The sequence below is a fragment of the Oryzias latipes genome, chromosome 1 (genome assembly GCF_002234675.1).
Source record: "Oryzias latipes chromosome 1, ASM223467v1".
In the NCBI taxonomy this organism is placed as follows: domain Eukaryota; kingdom Metazoa; phylum Chordata; class Actinopteri; order Beloniformes; family Adrianichthyidae; genus Oryzias; species Oryzias latipes.
The window spans coordinates 5,873,989-5,898,297 of record NC_019859.2 but is presented as its reverse complement, the minus strand read 5'-3'; the positions used below and the strand labels follow the sequence as shown (position 1 = coordinate 5,898,297).

At 38.0% G+C, this 24,309-nt stretch overlaps 1 protein-coding gene across 10 annotated transcripts in view; it reads left to right on the top strand.

Annotated features, from left to right (window-relative positions):
- Positions 1–24,309, top strand: part of LOC101157835 (teneurin-3) — a 324,490-nt gene that overhangs the window by 164,699 nt on the left and 135,482 nt on the right. For 6 of the 10 annotated variants that reach the window (XM_023954869.1, XM_023954867.1, XM_023954860.1 and 3 more), the window contains one exon: positions 15,726–15,911. The exons of the other annotated variants lie outside the window; for them this stretch is intronic. In XM_023954869.1, coding sequence (XP_023810637.1) covers positions 15,726–15,911 — 186 coding nt within the window. The remainder of the gene's footprint in view (positions 1–15,725; positions 15,912–24,309) is intronic. 10 annotated transcript variants of the gene reach the window in all.

Sequence of the window (24,309 nt, the reverse complement as noted above, 5' to 3'; positions counted from 1 at the left end):
CTTTTTTAAGGATGTCGAACTTTCTTTTAAACCCGTTTAACTTGGCAGAGGTCTGCTGTTCTGATTCTTCACTGACTTTCTTGTGTTTTTTTACTGATGTTTTTGTTTTTTAAGTCTTATCTTTTGGTGTTTTTTTAAACTAAATGCAGTTTTTGTCAAATTCTGGACAGCACTTTTTGAGAAACCTTCCTATAAAGCTTTTATTGGGGATAGTTCAAAAAGCTCCAAAATACGCAGAGTCAACATTTTTTCTTGTAGCTATTAGTACTTTTAGCCAGCTGTGGGTTGAATACTAATTGCAGAATCAGTGACAAACTGGATTCTCCCTGGGTTTAAGCTATAAGTGCAGCTCACACATCATGAATGTGTTTTCATGCGTTTGTAGTTTGGTTGCATAAAGATAAGATAAGAAAATGTTCAGCTTTAGCATTCTTATTCTTATTGACATTTAGCATTGTGGTCTTTTTTTGCTTTTGAGAGTAAAAGTTTAAAAGCTAAAACAGTTCAAATCCTTTTATGACTCTGCCTGAAACATATCGTAAAGCTAAAGCCTTAGTAACGCGCCCCACTGGGGGGTTGTCCTGGACGCCACCATGTCTTGCAGTTCCCTTGAGGCTTGCACAGCCAATTTAAGGGAGGTCATGAAAATGGAACGTACCATTGTTGTGCATGTGGTTAAGTGTATTGTGAGGTATTTGTAAGGCTAATGTAAGTTACACGCACTTGTGACGGACATGTAATGCCACCTTACAGTGACCTTAAACCACACTTTAGTCGTTGGTAAGTTGTGAGTACTGGCCCCTTACTTTGCGTGCAAATGCCACACACACAAGGAGTGCACTTAATACATAAGTGCCCGTAGGACACCTACACACAAACTACACTCTGATTGTTTCATAGTTTGTCAGTCAAGTTTGCCCATTTAATGCCGCAGACAGCCCATATGCACCCGTAAGGGCAGTTGTGACTGAAGCTAACGCCTTGATATCAAATAAAAGAATCAAAGTTTTCGTAATGGTATCCTACAATCAGAATTCCTAAAAGATGCACATACTACGCTGTTGTTGCGGTGCATATCTATAAATATTCATTTCTAGGTTCAATGGCTTCTATTTAATTAATGAATTTAGTTGGTAATAGTTTGATAATAATAATCAGATTTCTTTCACAAATCACAAGCTTCAGTAAAAATCTCTGTTGTTAACAAGCGCGACTGAAGTATTTTTACAAACACCTTTGCACCAGTCTCTTGGGGGAGAGGCATAAATCACACAAAACCACAGCTGGAATTTGGACACATTTGTGCATAAATTTAGGAAAACTGTAGCCTCAACAGAAATCAGCAGTGTCTCTTGTCTTCACCCGCTCCATGCAAATGAGCCTTCATTCTTCTCACAGTAGCATGGGCAGCGAACAGGTGTCCCTTTCAAACAGAGGGATAACCACTGCAGGAGGAAGCAGGGAGGCTGGTTCAAATAAACACTCACTGCTCTAAAGGTGCAAATGTTTATTGCCGTTTGTTTACTGTTTAGCCAATGTTGCTGCGGCACCAGCTGAAAAAACCTCGCACAGTGGCTTTTTGTGTTTTTTTTCTACTCGCGCTATTGTGGCTGAAATGAGTGGGGTTACCCGGAGTTCTTGTAAGATCGTCGCAACACAAATTCTCAGTCAGACTCGACTTAGAGGTCATTGTCAGCCTGAAGGCAAAAGCAAAACAGTCACTCAAGACTCAAAGAAGGAAGTGTCTGCCTGTGTGCCCGTGCATTATTGTGTATGCGTGACCTGGTTTGTCACTGTGGTGTTTTCAGCAGATCCGATTATGTGACAAGGATTGCTCCTTTTTTGTAGCAGGTTATAAAAAAACACACACACACGGGCTCACAAAAGCATGCTTGAGTGTGCACAGGCATGGATGCACAGAGACGGTTTACTTCTCTGCGGGCAAAGTGAAGCCGACATCTTCTGGCCCGCGGGCGATTTAGGCTGTTCACACTCTCCGAAGATAATAGTCCCATGTACGATTGTTCTGGGAAGACTTTATACTAAAGAATGTTGGTTGTCCGCATCCACAGTTGGATCCAAAAAGATTTAGACGGCCTGCAGCACTGAATACTTTTAATGGTGACTTACTTGACGGAAAAATAATGATTGAATCAGTACAAAGCTCTGAACTCAAGAGATTTGAAGAGGTTAGATACTGTACATGTCACAGAAGGAAATAAAACTTGGGCTCTTGTGGGTATTGAGAGGCCCCCAAGCAGGTCAAAAAAGTCAAAATTCCCCATCAGAGTGACTTGGATTGAGTCCCTGGCTGCACAGCTTCTGGCTTGGTCAGCCACTCCTGACTGCTTCCCAGCCAGGGGGAATTCATGGCTTATAAGCCAAGTCCTTTTTGATTTTAGACCTAAAAAAAATGGACTGCTCTTGGCTTTGAAATTACTCCCTGTGAGGATGGGGTAGAATTGTAATCAAGGCCCTCATTCAGTCTGATTTCTTGGGGTTTACCCAACTGGCTCTTTAAAGAATGGAGCAACGGAAGTGCTACTATAAAGTACATTTGCCACAAAAAAAATACATATACAACACTATATTATGTAGGTTTATGACAAACCTTTTATGAAAAATGTATGCATCTGCCTCTGCATCTGTGGTCATTTTGGGAAAGCAATTTACAGCATGCAGCCAAAATGAAAAAGAAATATATATATATATATATATATATATATATATATATATATATATATATATATATATATATATATATATATATATATATATATATATATATATATATATATATAAATGGGGGAAAAACAAAGAATTAAATTGAAAAAATTGAAGACAAAAATTTCAATAAAAACAAACAAATCTGACCCCATGGGTTCTCCATTAATTAATAATGCATTCTCAATAAAATGTGATTTGCCCCTAAATTCAGTTCTCGTCTCTTCTCCAAGAGATTTTTCTTTTAATAAACACTAAAATTAAATTTGATTATATTTGTTAATTCAAATGAATAATTAAGGCAACATTTCTGTCTCATACACACAAGAAATTACAATAAGGATTATATGATAATTAGAATAATAATAAAAAATATTCAAATTTTCAGTACGCTAAAATTTATTCCACCGCCCTCTTAATTTGATGGGGGTTTTTTGTCTTAAAATTCACAAAAACTATTAGTACTTCATTTGTGTTTAACCCCAGCTATCATTATTGTTAAAATATGTGGGAAAAACAAGCACTGAGTTGATATTTGTTGTTGTAAAAGACTTTTCTGAATGTAGAAACTCAATTCCATTTTGTTCTATACATTAATAATCCATTTTGAGACATAAGGGGGTATAAAACAGGTATAAAAAAGGAAAAAGTCAACATTTTCCTGTGTAATTTTTAAAAAATGAGAACTAATAAAAACGTATTCAAAGGATGCTTAAAGGATTTTCAATAAATGCGTATAATAATACATAAACATGAAAAAAACATTTATTTTTATCTTCATATTTTTGCCTCTTTGCTTTTATTCAGAGATTATTTTTTTATTATTTGTATTTTTTCAACCATTTATTTTGTCATTGTGGTATATTTATTGGTTTTCTGGGGCACTCTTATCATTCTATATATTTCTCCCACGCTGAGAGATTTGGAGGTTAGACTGTCTGTTGAAAGAGAAGGTAACATATTGCTCTCTGTGGTGGCGTTCTCAGGGGATCGGCCTAATTTATACACATCCACAAATCATTCCTCTGGAGGGCACATTAGCAAGGCTAAAAAACATCGGGGGACAGTTCGCACTTTGTGTATACGTGTTCATCTGCACACACGTGTGCGCTTGATTAAACTCCTGAATAATTTGAGGCAGCATTGATTGCTGAACATGTCTTTTCCCCTTTTCTTTCCCACAAAAACCCCTCAGCAGGACTTAGCGTCTCTCGAAGCTACTATCTGGATCATTTGATTTACCTTTTTAAGATGACCTCAGCTTCATGGAAACCAATAAATAATAAAATAAAGTGAAATCAGAGCAACAGCGAGGTCACCAGAATGTAGTTTAAGTTTCTGTGGTCTTCCTCTTCCACAGTCTGTTTCTCTTCAACACCCGCACTTATGCCAAGATTGTATTCCTGAGGGTGTGTGACGAGATAGTTTAACCAAGTGTCTTTCTGTCATCATGGCTGTTTCCGTAATTGTACTCTGGGGACAAAGTGGCTTAGTGCAAGCTTAAACTTCCGTTCAGTTGAACAAAAGGCTCACAGAGCTCATAAAGTCATAAAACAGAAAGATTAAGACAACTCACCGGGATTATTATTATATTTATTATTAACATTGGAGGTTTTTTTCGTCACCCTACATCGGTCCCAGAAGCATCCTAGTTTTGGACATTCAGTTAGTGCATATTATGCAAAAAATGAGTGTATTTTACACACTACAGGGTGCACATGATTATAAGGCGCACCATCAATGGATGGACTTTTTTGAAATCCGTCTTTATCAACTGCATTCACAGTATTTCTAGAGCTTGTTTGGGACACGCTACACGTTAGCCATGTTAGCGTATTCACCACACCTGTAGCTCTTACTTTCTTTGCAAAGTTTAAAAAACTAGGTGTGTCAAATTTTTGCGATTAATTTATTACAGAAATTTTAGTGCTTTTTTTGTTTTTTAGATCGTGTCAATTCCAATTTTTAATCCATAACTATTGTCATGTTCTGAGATATAAAAAAAACTAGAGCGCTCTGGACGTGATGGTTTGTTTTAGTGCTGTTTTTTATTGTTCAAGATAAAAAAAAAAACCTTGGTGGTATAAATGTAAAGGTCGGAAGTCTGTTATATTAGGAACACTTCCTAAATCCATTTTTGTTGTTGTTGTAATTTGATCTTTTACCGCCACAATGTCAGGAATTTAAATAAAAATACCTCCAAATGAGGCTTTTTACAGCAATTATTGGGTTTGATTAAAAATAGATTTTTTTGATTAATTAATTGCAGGTCATGGTTAACTAATCATACAGAAAAATGAATCGCATGACAGCACTAAATAAGACAGACTGATACCAGTAAAAAAACAACCAAAATTGTGACTACACGAACTCCCAAACATGTTTGTAACAGATTATAAGAAAACAGTCACAGTCAACGCTACTTTATTTGCGATAATGTGTACAATAACGCCCAACCTTGTTTGCAACCCTTAATAAAACATTTTGACGCGGTGTAGTTCTAAAAAACCCTTCGACATCAGTAATCACAACCAGAATGATTCCGTGTATAAGGCGCTCTGGATTATAAGGCGCCCTATAGTGCGGAAAATGTGATAGATGAAAACCACTGACAGAGCTTCACAACTTCAACACTGAGCTCTGTTTTCAGTGTTACAATCTGTTGGTTTTCTCTGAAAAACTCATCACAGTAAATTAATAAGCAGCGCTTATGTGCAGGCCGCTCTGCTAACGTGACCGGATTTAGTCCTGACTGGTGAAAGTGGCTCATAAATGTTACTAAGCCCAAACTAATGAGATTGCATTGTTACAGAAAAGCAGCTCAGTCAGGCACGACAACACAATCATTTGTCATCCGATTAATGGGTGGGAGTTCATGAGTGAATAAAGTTGGGTTTTATATTTGTTCAGCAACATTTTATCCGATTGTAACCTACGTTAACAAACCTCATTTCATTTTGACCCTTTTAAAAAAAAATATATGATGTAAAACTCTTTTCTGCTTTTCCAAGTACTTCCATTGAACAATTCTGAAGCATTCTTGAAACGTAACTTTTTTTAATGGCCATTGAGAACATAAGCGATTGGGGAATAAAGTAAGCAAAAACTCATGACAAGAACAATTCTACAACTGATAAGCATGGGCCGGATGGACTCATTAAAGCAGATATCTGCTGAAAACGCACTTTGCAACAGATGGTATTGTCTAAACATTAGCAAGCCATTTAAGACAAGCCTGCATCTGGTGATCTTCTGTTTTCTGATTGTAGCCCTTCGGACACAGTCTGCGACAGTAAAAAACATTTTCCTATTCCTGGAGAAATGACTTCAATTATTAAAACGCACACAGCCAACAGCTTTTGATGTATTATGTAATCTTTTGTTTATGTTTTCATTCACATTTGGAAAAAGGCTGTTTAATTTGCATTGAAGGCGCAGGTGCTATTCAGTCCGGCTCAGTAGTTTATTATGGAGCTCATATAAATTCAGCTCATCCACTGAGTGATATTTGCTCACAGCATCAGAGCATTTGCTCTTCTGGCTGACAAGCATCTAAACACATTGGGCCAGATCTGTGAAGCTCGTAGCTTCACGTGGAAAGCTACGTGCACCCTCAAAAACAAAAATCTGCATCTGCACGCTTCTGCTAAAGTCTTAAAGCCATACATTTGGATGGTTGTCTCTAATAAATCTTGATACCATTGACTCGGATGACATTTTCTGTTCTTTTATCATAAATAAATGTGGACACTTCCCTGGCGCCACGAGTTGGCCCAAACCAGTTGGCTCATTGTCCCGGTCCCAAGCCCGGATAAATTCAGAGGGTTATGGTCAGGAAGGGCATCCATCATAAAATCTTTGCCAAACCAAACCTGCGACCCCTGAATGGAAAAGACAAAAGAAAAAGAAGAAAAAATGTGGACACTCCTCTCCTTATACAGTGGAACAAAAAAGTATTTGTCCGAGTTCTCCTACTTAAAAAGAAGAGAGGGGTCTCTAATTTTCACCACAGGTGTTTCTCAACTATGACTGACTAAATGAGAAAAGAAATCCAGAAAATCCCATTATCTGCTTGTTATATAATTTATTTGTAAATTATAGTGGAAAATAAGTATTTGGTCAATAACAAAAGTTCAACACAATACTTTGTTATATAGCCTTTGTTGGCAATGACAGCGCTCAAACATTTTCAGTAAGTCTTCACAAGGTTTTCACAGACTGTTCCTGGTATTTTGGCCCATTCCTCCATGCAGATCTCCTCTAGAGCAGTAATGTCCTGGGGCTGTCACTGGGCAACAAGGACTTTCAACTCCCTCCAAAGATTTTCTATGGGGCGACTCCAGGACCCTAAAAAGCTTCTTATGAAGCCACTCCTTCATTACCCGGACACCGTGTTTGGGATTGTCGTCATGCTGAAAGACCCAGCCACCTTTCATCTTCAATGCCCTTCCTGATGGAAGGAGGTTTTCAAAATCTGACGTTACATGACCCCATTCCTTCTTTCCTTTACAAATCAATCGTTCTAGTCCCTTTGCTGAAAAACAGCCTCAAAGCATGATTTTTCCACCCTCATGCTTTACAGTAGGAATGGTGTTTTTTGGATGCAGCTCAGGTGTCGTTTATATAGATAACGACTTCAAACGTGCCATTAATACAGGTAACAAGTGGAGGACACAGCATCATCTTACAGAATAAACTACAGGTCTGTGAGAGCCAGAAACCTTGCTTGTCTGTAGGTGACCAAATACTTATTTCCCACCATAATTTGCAAATAAATTACATATTTTTCTAATTTTCTATCATAGTTGAGGTATACCTATGATTAAAATGACAGAACTATCTCAAGTTTTTGGAAAATACAGTTTGGGAACCTGTCAGCTTTGTAAAGAGAATCCAATGTGTTTCTTGATCTCAGTTTTGGAATTACAAACAGAGGACACAATGCAAATAAAATGAAATCCTTAAAGCCATGATCTTACAAGGAGAGAGTCAAAGATACATCAGCGCCAGCTGTTGTGTTGTAAAGAACAATCTCTAAATACTAAGCCTCCTTTCTTATAGTCATAGTCTATCTGATGAAAATTGTGTTTTGGGTGTTTATAACATGTTCTTGTGGCATTTTTCTCATGATGGAGAACATATTATCAGAAAATCAGGCTTAAAATTGGATTTCTGAGTATTTCTTTCAAATTATTGTCAATCAGGAGCAGTCGAAAAAATGCAGTTTGAAAGATAATGCATTTGTGATGTAGAAAATAGGCTGCAGGGCGGGCCACGAACTCCCTGCTCGGCTCCGCTCCATCCTGATGCATCCATTTGTATCGTTTCCTTAACTGGCTGGATAGCTCCGATATTGCCCGCCATTTTTGTTGCAGCCCAAACGTTAGGTTGGGGTTGAAAGTTGGCGGCATGTTGGCATGTAAACAGAGAGCTCTCAGTTATTGGTGATGGGAAGGGGGGGTGGGGTTGCTCTACACAATAGCTCCCGCCCCCAACTCAGAGTAGAATTTTGACCGAACTACTGCCGCTTGATGTATGTATGATTTACACGTCAAATGACATTCATTTCATTTGACATGAAACGTTTTCGAGAAACAGTTTTACACAGAAATCTGATTTTATTTTTTCATACTGTTGCTAAACTTTTGTTAATTCAGTAGTTTACTTTTTATCTTTTATTAGGTAAAGTTGGTTTTTTATAGTCCCACTTTCAGTCTGAACAAATATTAGCCTCCAACTAAATTCGTTTTAGGGAATGTAAGACTCTGTTTACCGTTTGTTCCCCCAGCTGTCGTATTTCATAACGAACAAATAAATGTTTATTGGAAACCTGAGCTTTTTATGAACCATATTGTGTAGGTAATCACTACAGTCAGTCCTCTAAAGATTTTTTTTCTTACTTGGCAGGGGAGAAAAAATCATTTTTACAGATACACTAAACCTAACTGACTATCAATTCCTTTGTCATCAAGTACATTTACAAGGCAAATTCTATTCAGATGATCAACTCTAGGCTACTGATTTGAAATTAAAATGCTTTTTTTATTAAACTGCAAAGGGAGGTGGGATTAAGCAAAGTAGGATGCTTAGCTTAAGGGGACCATTATGGACAAGCTTTTGCAATAAAACAGGCAGGAAAATATGAAAAGTTGTGAAAAATGCTTTTGAGAAAAATGGCACAATAATGAAAACAGTCAGTCTGGTGTCACAAAAAAATGTAACTATTGAGACCAAGCCAAGGAGAGCAAATTTCAGTGGTGAGCGTTCTTGCCTCACAGCAAGAAGGCCCCTGGTTCAAGTCACGGCTGGGGGACCTGAAACAGAACATCAATTGGGGACCTTTCTGTGTGGAGTTTGCATGTTCTCCCCGTGCATGCGTGGGTTCTCTCCGGGATCTCCGGCTTCCTCCCACCATCCAAAAACATGCTTCATAGGTTAATTGGCAACTCTAAATTCTCCATAGGTGTGAGTGTGAGAGTGAATGGATGTGTAATTGAGGACATTCTACCCTGCGACTGGCGACCTGCCCAGGGTGTCCCCCTGCCTTCGCCCATAAGTGGCTGGGATAGGCTCCAGCAGCCCCTTCACCCCGAAAGGGACTAAACGGAATAGAAAATGAATGAATGAAAAAAATATGAATGAATGATTGTGATTGGCTAAATTCTGTCATAAGCCATCGTAAACTTGTGAGAAAACTGTCGCTGGACCCTTCTGTGACACTTTGGAGCTCATCTCTCAAATGTCGACTGCAAAATAAAATAAACAGATCGTTTCTCTGATCAAAACCACAGTGTTTTGTTCTTCTGAGTAAGATTTGTGTCATTTTACTGTTCATATGTTTTTTTTTACAAGATCACAGTGAGCATTAAATATTGAATAATATGTAACATATCATGTAAACCCAGATTTATTGAGATTTATTGTTGAAAAAGGTTTTTTTGGTTGCTTTTTTCAGACATTTTCTTAAATTTATTTCTGGGCTTAAAATGTGAAGAAATGAAAAGTATCCTATTGCAAAAAAAACGTCATTAAATATGTTATGTGCATTTAATGATATTATGAGTTCAAAGAATGCATGTTGTTTGGTTGGCCCTCACACATTTTAACTTCAGCAAATCTGGTGTCTTTGCAAAAAACGTTTGCGGTCAAATTTCAGTTTTCAGGGCGTTTTGGTTGATTTAAAAGTTGTCTCTGCTCATTTTTAACAATTAACATATGTCAAAGACAATGCAAAGCAAACAAAAAGATATAAAAAGGATATAAAATCTTCTCTATTTCTAGACATTGCTACAGGTCTCTTTGGTTATTATATGTAGATCGTCAATAGAAATTCAATTTGGCACAGGAAGTGCAGACCCAGAAAATCCAGTGGAAAGGTAGAAATGTGTGCTTGTTAGCAGATTTTCCTGCCGCTGTAAAAGCCGAACTTCCTTTCCACCTTTTCTTACTCCTCTGCTATCTGGTGAGGTTGTAGCAGAGGTGAACCTTTCGCCGCGTGAATGGATGAGCTGAAACATCGAAATTAGCTGTTTGTACGATGCGGCGCCGTCACTCTGCTGATTCTGCAATCAGGGCTTTTTGGATGTGAGGGCGTCCTGAGCTGCATGCTTCTGTCGATATTTTGGCAAAAAAAAGAAAAAAAGTGAGGATTTCTTTGCAGATGACTGAAATAAAAATATTTTCTTAATTATTGGTACCTTAAATATTCAGTTATCAGCTGTGCATTCTTAAAAAAAATTATATTCACAGTAGTACTTTACCAAATAGAGTTTATTACAAGATTTTCCTGCAACTGAATATTTTCTAATTTTTTTGAGCCATTAAAGTATCATTTATCTGAACCAAATTCAACTTCTGAACAGCAGGTTGGTCCCTGTTTTCGATTATTCCTGCATTAGTGGCTTATAGGTCCCAGGAGGCTGTGTGTTCGTTTTTTCAACCTTTTCCAGTTTGTCTTTCCTGTCCCTTGTGTTTTTTGCAACCTTGCTGACTGTTTGCTACAAAGCATTTGTTTGTCCAGAGGTCATGTCTTATTGTCAGGCTATTTCAAGAGCTTTGCGTGAAGGCGCTGAAAGAAATGTTGACTTTTTAGTGTCAGGAAAACGGTTCATTTTGTCTGATGTGTTGAATTTGTCTTCTTTTTCTGTACAGACTCCTGTCAAGTTAAAACCACAAATCCTCTGGAATTGAAACATCAACTTAGATAAACTACAAGACTACCTGTTTTTCTATTTCCGTCATCCCACCCTGTCACTTCAAGGCCTTTCCTCTCGCTTTTCCTTCAGTCCTCGCCTCAGAGAGAGGAATGTGAAGTGCAGCAGCGAGCCCTGAGCTGAGAGGGAGATGGATATGAGAAGCATAAAGTACCTGTTAGTTCATGCACCAAAGTGCTGCGAGGCGGCATCACATAGCCAGCTTTCATTTTTACTTTTGGGTTCATTGGAGAAGTTATCACCAAGCGTCCCCGTGTGATTCATTCGCCGTGCACCCTCGTGATGTGACTGCAGCGTTGCATTTTATTTCCGTGCGGTGCTCACGGAGGCCTTTCCACGCACCAAAGTTATTTTTGCTCCATTGATCAAACCTTTAAAGAAAGTTGACTGGAGCCGGAATCAAGAGCTTCCAGGCAGTCGTATCGTAGCTCAAGAGGACACGGCTGCAGGCTAAACTGGACAGCAGCTTCCGACCTTTTGATCATAAAAATTTCTGCCTGTGAACTGTGTACTGCACTCTACTGAACACACTCCAGAACATAGTTCTGCTGGTTCATAAAGCAAAGGTTTACGGTTTCCTTTGAGCCTGAAAGCAGTATTTTAGTCTCCCTTCCTCTGCGCTCTCTTTGTAGCTGTGAGTTTTACCGGGAAGTCATTGGTGTGGAGACTGGCAGAGCAACAGAGCAGAGAGCATCAAACCAAACTCCATCATGTTTGTTTGATTTAGAAGGAAAGTACAGGCACAGGGAATAAAAATCGACTCTAAATCTAAGCCTTTAGGTAAAACATGAAAGACCTATGAAAGACCCTTTTCTCTAAAGTGGGATCATGTCTGAGGTTTTAATATAAAGCGTGAAATGCTTGGATTTGACACGTTTTTATGGAGTTTGTATGGAACCTTTTCAGCTGGATAAATATGGTGTTCATCCAGATGTATCTCTGTGAACAGGAACTCTGTCCTGTCCTGGAGGGCCCTCGTTCCATTTGTTTTTCACATATAATTGCCTTTTTCACCGTCAGTTATGGTCGTGAGTCTCCATGCAGTGGTGGTTGGAGAAGAAGCAGAACTCTGACACTTGAGGACTGGAGTTGTCCACACTTAAGAGGACCAAAAGCTCTCCACCTTAAATATACTATAAAATCCCACTCCAGTCATCTTTGGAGGGCTTGTAGTGGTCTTTTCATTATGATTATGCCGTTTTTGGACAAAATCAAAAAAACCTTTGCTGTTTTCTAGGACTTAGTTTCTGCAGAGCACCAAGACGTCATTAGAAATTGCCCTGAGGGAACTTTGAGCAACACCGCCCCCTCTTCCCCTCCCCTTTGCTGAGATCTCAAAGCAGAAAGCCCAGCCTATTTTCTACATCACAAATGCCTTTTTTTCAAACGACATTTTCTTTATCTTGATTCACCACAATTTGAATTAAAAAATACTTTGAAATTATATTCTAAGCTTAATTTTCTTAATATATGTTTTCAATGTTAAAAACACTGTTTTCATCAAAAGGGGTCTAAAGATCCAGAATTATTGAACCACTTTAAATATCACAAAAATATTTATTTATTTATTTATTTATTTATTTATTTATTTATTTATTTATTTATTTATTTATTGCCTTTATTTGTGATCCCTTCACTTGGATTTCTTTCAAGATTCTTCCTTAAAAAGTTGAAATGGAAAATAAAGTGAAACATTTCCCTGAAAGCCCTGAAAAGATTTCTAAATAACGTGTTACGGTCCGCGTCTGCAACAACTGAAAATAAATGCAATTTCATCAAATTCAGCACAACAGTCATTCTGAAAATGTAAAGAAAATAGCATAAAATATTTCTCTTCCTTCTCTGCAATTTGAGTTTTTTGAGCTCAAATCAAGTTTTTCAATTTTCGATTTAGACCTTATTTCAAGATCCTCGTGAGACGAACGAACCTCGACTTTGCTGATTTTGAGAAAAGTTAAAACAACTTCAAGCCAGCTCCAAAATCTTTAATGTCTTAAATCAAGGTATTACATGTTTGCATGCATCTGTTTTCAGTGTATAACTGTGGCTCACAGACTCTAGAACCTTCTTCTTTGTCCCTACGCTCCACTGACTCGGCCGAAGCTTTTCAAACGCACCTGAAGAAACTTCAGCTTCAGTTGGTTTTTAGATAAATGGCTCTTTTTATGTTGGTAAGATTTTTTTAATGTCATGTTTCTTTTTATTTACGTCTTTTTTTGTCCTGTTTTGAATAGTTTTTAACTTGTGTTGGTAAGCAATCAGTGATTCTTTCTGGAAAAAAACAAACTACTTACTGACTCGCTTGACTCTCCAGGAAATAAAAGAAAATGCGTCACACGTTAGAAAATTGTTTAAATGGGTGGAAATACATCCGTGGCATGAGACTGCAGGATCATTTCTGCACAAATAATTGAGCAATGCAGTCAACCATATTTACCATGTAATATTCCCTTCAAATAATCCGGCAATTTTCCTATTTTCTGAGCAGAAAAGGACCGACTTTTTTTTTCCTCTCCAATATCTGTCAGCACTCAAAGGGAAACACTTTGAGACAGATTTTTAATAGAAAATTCCACCTCCATATGATTTTCTTTAGCTGTGAAAGAAACACGCCAAAAGACATTATGGTAAATAATTAACAAGAGGCTGGTGTTGTTATTTTTTTTTTGTATGTGTTTTCTCAGAGAAGCTGCAGTTTGGTTTTAGGGTAAAACAGCAGAAGACTGAATGTCAAAGTGGGCTGAACATCGCTCTGCTGGAAAGACACCAAAAAAAGAAAAAAACTGTGTCTGTTCATGTCATGAAAGATAAATATATATAGATGTTGAGATGCCCTTGACCAGCTGGGAAGAAAAAACACAGTCTGTGTGGTCTGCCTGAGACGTAAAGATCTTGAGAAATGTAAATCACCTTCAGTGTCTCTATAAATGCTCAGCCAGTCAAGACGGCATCTTTATTGAACGCCTTTGCTCCAAAGCTGTATTTCATTTTTCACGTCCTCGTAAACAAATGAGCTGGAGGAAGAGATTATCAAGAGAAATTCTTATCAGGAAAGGTGGGCAACGTGACGAGTGGTGCAGAATGTGATCTTTGTTTCTTTGCTTTTCTAAAAAGTCATCACGCTCTTTTGTGAGGGCGCATTTGTATGGATTGCGTGCAGTGCCCCGAGTCATCTGCGGGGGCAAAACACTTTCAGAGGCTGCTAAACGCAGACAGGCACAAGCAGCGCACAGGACACTAAATGCCAACGTTACCAAGTCGATGCACAATTGATTCTTTTATTAATCACTTTTCCTATGAATCTGTTTTCCCGTTCACACTGAACACTTCAGCTGTCTGAAGAGACTGAATAAAGAAGGCGGAATAAGGAACTTCTCCAAACGGCGCCCTTGAAAGTCGGCCTTCATCTGATGCTGTCTGATGTGTCCCATTCATAATCATCATTTGGAATGTTAATGTCACCATCTGCTGTGAAACTTGTTGGCACCTCTTTGAATCTAGAAGTGCTGATCAGCCTCTCAAAGGGTGCAGCGTTCACTGGAATTTTAGTTTTATTTTTTGGGGGGAAATGCACACTGACGATGTTAAGTCCCAAAGCTGCAGGGAAATCCAAACAAACATTAAACTTGCTGTGGTGAGGACAAACTGTCTCCCTGTTGTGGTAGTGGTGGTTACAAAGGGAGGTTAGGATCACATGCAAGTGTGGAACAGATGTTCATAGTCACATAACATCATGTGGCTCTTTAAAAAGCTTTTTTTTTGCCATTTTCTTAGGATTGGTTAGTTGCCGTTTCATCATTGGACCCACGGCACACTTAAAGTCCCCCTATGACATTTTTTTTTAATATAGAAACGTGGTGTTTTAATTACGATTAACCAAAGTCCCAGAACCTAAATGTCTTAACAACACCGACTGACAGTCTCTATTTTCAAAAGTTTTTCTTTAGTAAAGAAGAAACGGTGGAAAATAATCTCTCGCATCTGAGCTGATGTGCACGCTGCACGGGGGAAATCAGGGAGTGTGCACAATGCACGTGCACTCCTGGGCCAATGTGACATCACACCGGCTCATCAACTCAAACCAAGCATCTTCGCGACAGTTTGATTGACAGCGATTTAAAAAGAGAAATACTCAGAAATGCAAAAATGTGATGATTTTTTAATCACATTTGTTCTCTATCATAAGAAAAATCCCACAAGTACATGTCAAAATCTCAAAAAACGGGGTTTTCATCAGAGGCGGACGTTAAGGACCCACTACTGTGAAAATTGTGTTTTTGATGTTTTAAAATGTTCCTTTGGCATTTTTCTGAGGATGGAGGACATTTCTAAAAACAAAACAAAAAATAAAAAGCTCAAATTTGCACACATTTGCATTTGAGTATTTCTATATTGAAATTGTTAGAAATCAGGCGCAGACGCAAGAATGCCATTTGAAAAAGAGTTTATTGTGACGTAGAAAATACACTGGTTGCGCCAAGGTCCATTCTTCTGCATCTGCTTGTAGATGAATAAATCCATAAACGTCTTTGTTTTCCTCGTTTGAGCTGGAATCTGGATCACAACCGTACGGCTGGATAGCTCCGATATTGTTGTTATTGTTGGCTAAAAACTGCATAATAATAATTTACAGTAAAAAACAATGACCAGAGTGGGACTTCTAAATCTTGCATCATCAGCAAACGTCATTGTATTTCATTGTCATTCTTTTCTTTTTTTGATGTTCTTTATTTATTTTTCTTCAAATTCATCATTCCTTTCCCCCTCTTTGGTTGTGTTCTTTCATAGGTTCTCCCATGCCCTCCCCCTCCTGCCCATCACCTGTCATTGACCAATCACATGCCCAGTCTAATCCTCATAACAACCCACTGTTAGGCAACGCCACTGACTCAGACAAAGAAGAGGAGGAAAAGGAGGAGGAGGAGGAGGAAGCAGAGGAGTATGCGGCTCGATTGTACCTACCTATAACACATGGTAAACATCATTTACTGCTCTATTAGCCACCCTTTCACTACAATCTGATTTATTTAAGTTTTGTTTTTATTCTATTTGTTTATTTTGATTATTGGAGTTTGGCACAAAACTTTCTTTTGTTCTCACTTATATGAAAATCAAAAGAAAAAAAGATAAAGCACATTTTTTTTAAATATAGTGTGTGTCAATTTAAGAAAAGCCACATATACAGAAAAAAGAAAAACAATAAGTACATTCATTGAATTATAATAATTATATAATTCATTTAATTATTTCATTATAACAATGTCATTAATTATAATTAAACAAGTAAAAATGGATAAAGAAGGGAAAAACAACACTGTAAGACATAATCAGTTTTAATAGAGAAAAGGCAAAAAGGTACGGTTTAATGAATAAAAATGTTACCAAGCAAATGTTAGAGAAAAATCCCTGTCAACATAACTTGAAATAGGCACATTGGAGAAAAAAATGAACTACAATGAAATGACTACAATTCATTCATTCAGTGGAGTAAAAGTCGAAGAAAAAGCGGATTTGAACAACGTGCATAAACCTCAGAAAGCTGCTTGGTAACATTACCTTTGAGTTTAGGGAGTTTTGCATTAAAACCTTTACTTTGTTCCTTGTTTTGTAAATTCTTTACACTCAGAATCAATTTGTTGGAAGTTTTGAAAGACAGTGATGATGCAGAGCGGAATGAAACGTTCCCAAACAAAAGCAGTTAATGGATGCTGGAGTTTAATGATTAAAAAAAAGCAACCAGACACACAATGTGCTGCCAGCACACAATCGACTCAAGTAGAATCTCTCACTGTAGTAAGATACAAAAGGAATTGTGTTAACAAACAGTGATCACAGAAGAATCATCATTCTGAACAGTACAAAGGAGCACCAAAATGATATTTCCTGTCTTGGTTTGGGTTGTGGACTCACCATAGCTGAAAAAAGTCTGCTCTCCTTTAAATGTTTGTAGCTTTTTTTATGATAAAGGACTTATGTTTAAAATACTTAAGCTTAAATGGCATTTTCTGACTATTTCTTTATTCAAATCTCTGTGAATCAGGAACAGACAAAGAAGAAAGCAGTAAAAAACAGAGCATATTTGTAATCTAGAAAATACTCTGGACATGCCACAAGCTCACTGCACCACTCTGCTCATACTATACGTACATATTTTCCATTGTCCACGTATGAAATTTCAGTGAGGGTTATGTACATAATGCAGAAGTGTTTCTTGCATTCGTCATGTCCGTCAAGGATTTTGCCCGATAAATCTTTACATTTTAGTGCAATAAAGTTCATAGTGTCTGTATTATTAACTGACTTCTTGGTTCTTCTGTTATGAGACATGCGTTGTGTTTTTCACATACCTGACATGTTTCGATACACGTCTTCCATCTTCAACGGATCTCTACGAAAAATTCGGTTTTGAGCTGTTTGAAAGTTTTGGTTGATTGAGAATTACTCAATTTATTACTTTATTTACAAATAGTATTTATAATCTTACACAATAGTGCATTGTGCATGGGTGGCCATGGTGCAGTGGTAGGCCGGTCAACCTTTGATCGAAATAACACAGGTTCGTTTCCCGCCATGGCCACCCATGTGTCGAAGTGTCCTTGGGCAAGACACTGAACCCCACCTTGCCTCTGGTGGAAGGTTGGCGCCAGTGTTTGGCAGCGGAGCCGCCACCAATGTGTGAATGTGTGTGTGACTTGGACTGTAAAGCGCTTTGGGCCTTCAAGGAAGGTAGAAAAACGCTATGTAAGGATACACCGTTAACCTTTTACCATGGTTCTTGGGAGAGGCATACACAAATTTGTGGCTTTCCAAGACCGTTCTACGTATCTCCGCCAGACTTTTCACACATGTACTACCGTATGACTTTTGTATCGTGTATATCACGTTCAAATTAAGACACTGACGTAACTGAATTACATATAAACAGTAATAATCACGGACGGTTCATGTTCTAGGTTGATCTATGTGTTCTTTGCGTGGTTTATTCATACTTCTTCCGTGGTTTTAACATGGATCATCTGTGATACATCTGTGAAAATGTAATGTATAGACAACAACTTTTCTCACTTTTTCTACATATATTCACGTATGACCAACTTTTATCCGTGAAATATGTGCAAAATGTACGTAGTAGCTGACTAACACAGCCTTAAGCTAACAGGATAGTCCGGCCCACAACTCAGAGGTTTTATCTGTTGGTCTAGTGTCGCTCTACAGAAAATATGAAAATTACCTAAAAGTGGCATAATCAAAATTTAAAAACCACTGGGAACGCTTTGAAAAACGGATCATAAGATGATTGAGTGGGTCTTTATAAGCACAGACAGGTGAAAAAGCTGGTCGTCCACAATTCAGGTGAAAATAGAATCAATCACTCGTTCTTTCAAGCCGCTCTGTGTTGGTCCAAATCTCTAAAAACAGAAAATCCGATTCTCCATGGCATTTATGGTTTTCAGCTCTCCCATGACAGCTGCCATGGAGACCACTAAATGAATTACACACAATATTTTTCATGATCTTTTGGATGGTGGACACACAGCGTTTAGACAGCTGTCATTTCTGATCAGATTCCAGCCGTGAAAGCTCATCGGACTCCAGCGTAACCTGCTTTAGGATCTGCTCTGGCTGGATCTGCTCCTTGTGTCCCTCCACATGGCACACGTTAGGCTCAAAGTTGAGGATGAAACTCTAGTCTGACTATTTGAACGTCTGGGGCCACAATGGCCAGGAGCTGGGGGGTGAATTCACGGTGCAAATGCAAGACCTGCCTCCCTGTGGAGGGTGACAAGTACCAGATGTTGAGTTGTAGTGATTGGCCAATGGCCCTGGATCCTGCTCCTTATAGCAAGGGCTTTTATGTGGAACAGACTTTTGACCAATTGAAAAAAGGAATCACGACAACCACAATTAGAGTCAGACTACACCAGGAGACGTGCATGAAAGGGAGAAAAAAAGGAGGAGAGCTGGAAAGACAGCGAGGAAGAAAATACAGCTGCGTGGAGTGATGGAAAAAGGGAGACAGGCTGACGTCTGCATATATATACACTGCCATCTAAACACAATCAGAAACAGCTCAGCAGCAGGGTCTTGAAATGGCTAAAAGGCTGTGTGTGTGTGTTTGTGCACATGTGTGTGGTCCTCCCTTCCAAAAGTAGTCTCAGCCTGACCGATCTAGCCGATGTACAGCCAAACATCTAAAATATCTCTCACCACTTCCCGCTCTTTGTAGAAAGTATTTTTCCTCTTATTTCTCGCTCTCTGTCGTTTCCTGAGCTCACGTTTTTTAGTTTCTATCAGAGTTTTCGGAAGGTCAGACAAAATAAAGGGCTTGGGCTTTTATTTTGTAGCAATTTTTTTTTCACCTTTATTTAACCAGGATAAAAAACTCTTTGAGATTAAAAATCTCTTTTGCAAGAGCGTCCTGGGACGCAATACCAGCCTCTTTCTAGTTCTATTCATTTCCATGTAAGGCCGACAGCCTGCATAACAAGCATCATTTGTGCTTGAATGTAAAGTTTTATGAAAGCGTTTGGTTTGACCCTGTAAGCCGCGTCTTTTCACAACATGCTGCAGCAGCACTTAGTAAAGGCGGTCATGCATCGCCTGCATGCCAGGCAAACCCCTCCCACCGCCATGGTGCACAAGTACACCAGCTATGAAGATGAAGCTGTCAGGGTAATGATGAAGACTATCTCAGTCATAAAACTGTCCACAACATGCTGGGAAATGTTAGATTGTTGCTGTTAAGGAATGTTATCTGTAGCTTTGCACTCTATCGCAGTATTTAGACTCTGCCTCCCTGATGGTTAAAGCCATTCAAGCTTTTATACTCCATTTTCTCTAGCAATTGAAAATTTCCCAAGATTTTGAAATTAAACTACAACAATTTAGGGTTTTTTTTACCGGTATTTTATTTTAAAACCACTCTTTAAAACGTAATAATATTTATAGGTGATATAGCTTTGGTACACAGTTCTGTGAATCTTTTTGAGAAAACTAATCAACCCTTTAACGCAGAAGATAATTTTATGCCAACTGAATCAAACAAAAGACAAACAAAAATGAAGTTAACCACAGAACCTCCCAAATAAAATAATGAGTAATTCAACCAGAGTTGCTATATTTTTAAGTCTGTATAAACATTTAGCTAGATTTTCTTAACATTTGGATCAAGTTATTTTAACCAACATAATGTGTAAAGAACTAAAACAGAGAAAATTTTGGAAAAAGATTAGGTCACTTTATATATATATGTATATATATATATATATATATATACACACACACGATTATTATGGTTGGGTGTATATATTTTAGGCCCCAAAATACTGTAAGGCCTTTTCTTACTTTTTATTTATTAACCTGTAAAATGTAAAGCTGTGCTTTAAATTTATGGGTCATGAGGTTTGTTTTTCTAAAAACATTATATTTTGTTTTATTTATTTTATTTTTTCAAATTAATTCACTTTTTTTTTTGCCACATAGCAAAAACATTTGCACCTGTCCATATTTTTTTTCAAAAAGCTAGAGCTCTACAGTAAATACAATTTAAAAATATTACTCAACAATTTAGACATCAAATCTCTAAAGAAAAAAAAGAAAAAGATGTTGGCACAATACATGTTTATTTCTAAAAATTAGAAAAATTGAGTAGTTATTGTTATTTGTTTTTGTCCATGTATCACTGTTAATTATTATTTCTGTTATAACACATGTCCTAAAAGCAGTTATAACTCACCAAAGTGTGTAGATGTTTAAATAAGTTAGATCTCAACAACTGTGATCTAACTTAGAATCTCCTGCTTTTAACTTTTTCAAACAAAGACGAGGGTTTCCCGTTAGTTTTTGAAATGTTTTTCTCCGATTGGGATGTCAATGGTTGAAAGAAGTCTGTTGAACCTCTTTGAAGCTCTGTTTCATGTTTCGGCGTCGTTTTTCTGTCATAAAGTGTGTTATCCAGGTCATTAATGTTATGTTAGATCATAAAAAATAGGCTGTTGGTTTGCTAGTCCTGATTTTTCCTTGAAATCGTTTTATGCTGAGTGGAAACATGGGACTAAGAGCATGTTTATGTGCAAAAACAAAAACCAATGTGCTTAATTTTTAAAAAAATTATGAAAAAAATCACAAAACATGAGTAAATTTAGGTAGAAATTTTCCCTTCAGATAGTCTGATCAGCTGATTAGTCTTTTATGTGCAAATTAGCCAAACATGTCATACAGAGCCAATTAATTTGTGTGATTTCACGAATCTGACAGCGATTGCATCCTTTTTTCTGGTTTCATCAAAGGAATACCTTCAGTGCCTTTGAACCCAGTGTTGCATCACAAGGTCAGTATCATTGTATAAAATAGTTCAAGCCCAAACGGAGGATTCGCTTTAAAACAAGTAAGCAAACATGGCGTGAATGCTTGCTTCCTTTACCCGCACACATATGCAGTTTGTCCTTTTCCCGCTCAGAGTAAAAAGACGCAAAGAAAAACCCAAACCCACCGTCCAGTCTTTAGATGACTTAATAGACGCCAAGGCAATCAGTTCAGGGCGGAAAGCAACATGAAAAAGACAAGTTTCTCTGCCAGCGGCAGGATGACGCCACGGTTTATTGACATCGTCTATGCTCAAAGCAATAGGGTAGTCGGGAGAGAAACACAAATTACTCTTAGTGCTTTTTACTTTGGGAGCAAGTAGGCAATTCTCCTTAACACCAGAACTAATCAATGCGTCACTAAATGAAAGAGAGAGCAATGCGAGTGAGAGTGCAACGGGCGCAGAAAAAAAACTCACACCAGAACTCATCAATGATGGAGATGGAAACAAGGTGTGGGGAAAAGAAAGACATTTCTTTATTTTGTAGAAGTTAAAAAAAAAAAAAAAAAACAGAAACCGATAGATAACAAGACTAAAAGAGACATGTCTAAAGACCAAACAAAAAAACCAGAAGAGAAAAGAATACATGATGGGATGAAGAGACTCCATCATTGATCAGGCTAATGAATGTCATCCTTGTAGTTGGGATTTAAGCCTCAAATACACACAGGCACAAACACACATAGTACAAGACCAGAAACACACAATTCTTGTCTGAGCCTGACTGCATGAGGGAGTCACTTAAGTAAATCAAAATGTTGTGGCAGACTCCATACAAAGAGGATGGGAGACAGACGAAGAGCCAGACGAGCAGTGGAAGGGAGTTAAGGGGAAGGGGGTGAAGACACTGAGGGGGGAGGGGGAGGGGGATGTTGCAGATAATCCATTGTCCTGACAATGAAATGATGGAAGATTTTTTAAAAAGGACTAAGCCCAACAAACACTTTTAACTTTTTGTCTTCGTTTTTCTACCTTTGCAACATCAAACACTGAAGGATTTTATTTTGAAGTATGATATGTTTTATTTTGGCTTTGGAAAATTATCCAATCACATTGCAAGTTAAATGACCTTGGAAAACTTAATGATAATTCTTTTTCTCTTTTTTTAAATCTTTGAACATTTTCTATACAACTGGAAGAGTGAAATCAGAGGTAAGTGTAAGAAAAAATGGGAATTTGTCTAAAGGCCACAATTAAAACATATATTTTTACTAGTTTGAGGGTAACTTAAATTCAGAAACAAAACTTTAAAGCCTGGAAATGTATTTTTTGACGTGATCATGACATAGAAAAACATGATACTGAAATGACTGGCAGGAACTTTCTCTCCTTCCTCAAAAAAGGTTACTTTCAGTTGATATTATTATTGTTTTTTCTTTGCTCAGTTTTTATTGGTTTCTATTACCATGTTTTCGACACTATTGGACGCACCAAATTATAAGACGCACAGTCAATGGATGGTCTGTTTTTGAAATTATGTCAAAAATATGCAGCAAACTATTAAGTGCATCAAGTGAGACAAGGGAGTCACAGATAAACCCGTTAGTCAGACTTCATTAACTGCGTTCGCATAAATTCTAGAACTTGTTTCTAACATGCTACACTTTGAAAATGTCATTCTCGTTTGCGTATTCACAGTACTTGTAACTCCCAACCTTGTTTGCGACACGTAAAAAAACAGTCCGCCAAGACAAACTTTACTTCAACAAACTTTACAAACCACTGAACAGTGACGCGGCTCCTGCCTCACTGCAAAAAGGACCTGAAACATCACACCATGTGACCTTTCTGTTTGAGGTTTGCATGTTCTCCCCGTGCATGCAAGGGTTTTCTTCGGGGGACTCCGGCCACCGTGCTTCATTCATATACTCTAAATTGCCCATAGGTGTAAATGTGAGTGTGTGATTTGTGACCCCGCGACAGACTGGCGACCTGTAAAGAATGTCCACTGCCTTCGCCTACAAGTGGTCGTGGTAGGTTCCAGCACCCCTGAAAAGATAAAAAGAGATAAAAATAGATTCAGAAGATGAAATGGACTAACTCCTAACCTTGTTAGTAACAGGTTAAAAAAAAAGAGTCCAACAATGCTCCACGATAGATAGATAGATAGATAGATAGATAGATAGATAGATAGATAGATAGATAGATAGATAGATAGATAGATAGATAGATAGATAGATAGATAGATAGATAGATAGATAGATAGATAGATAGATAGATAGATAGATAGATAGATAGATAGATAGATAGATAGATAGATAGATAGATAGATAGATAGATAGATAGATAGATAGATAGATAGATAGATAGATAGATGGGGTGCTCTGGGTTATGAGACGCACCGTCGGTCATTGAAAAAGAAATTAAGGCTTCTAGGTGCCCTATATAGTGTAGTGTGTAAAATGCTGTACTTTCAGCTATCTATTCACTGCTTGGTCTGTGTTTGCTTCAATTTGAACTCACTTTTGTCTCTGATTATGTCAAACTGATTAAACATGATCAAACCATCAAAACTTTATAAAACTTAGTTATAAACTTGTCTGCTGTTTCTTAAAGTTTCTTCAGTCTATTGTTTTCCAAAATTCTGGTTACAAAGAGTTCAGATATTCAAAGCAAGGGGAAAGTTGGTAGCATTTAGCAAATCAACCTTTCCTGTTGCAGCCAGTCCAAACAGCAAGGAGAATGAGAGCTGGAGGGATGGCATACAGAGAGCTGCCTTGGCATGAGAAAATGAAATGACAAATGATAGCGCGAGGGGGGGTTCTGCGGGTGAGGGGGTCAGCAAACTGATGCTACAATAAGGAGGGGAAGACGTGACTGATAAAAGGCTCTGAAGAAGCTGCAGCTGCGATCCTAATGAGGTGAAAGAAGGAGAAGACAGGAACGCACGAGAGGGGTCAAATGAAGGCGACGGTGGGGGTGGAGAGGAGGTGATGGGACAAAATTGAGATATGACCGTTTGCCAAGAAATCAATGCTGCCTTTGAATTCACCGCAGCAATGCAGT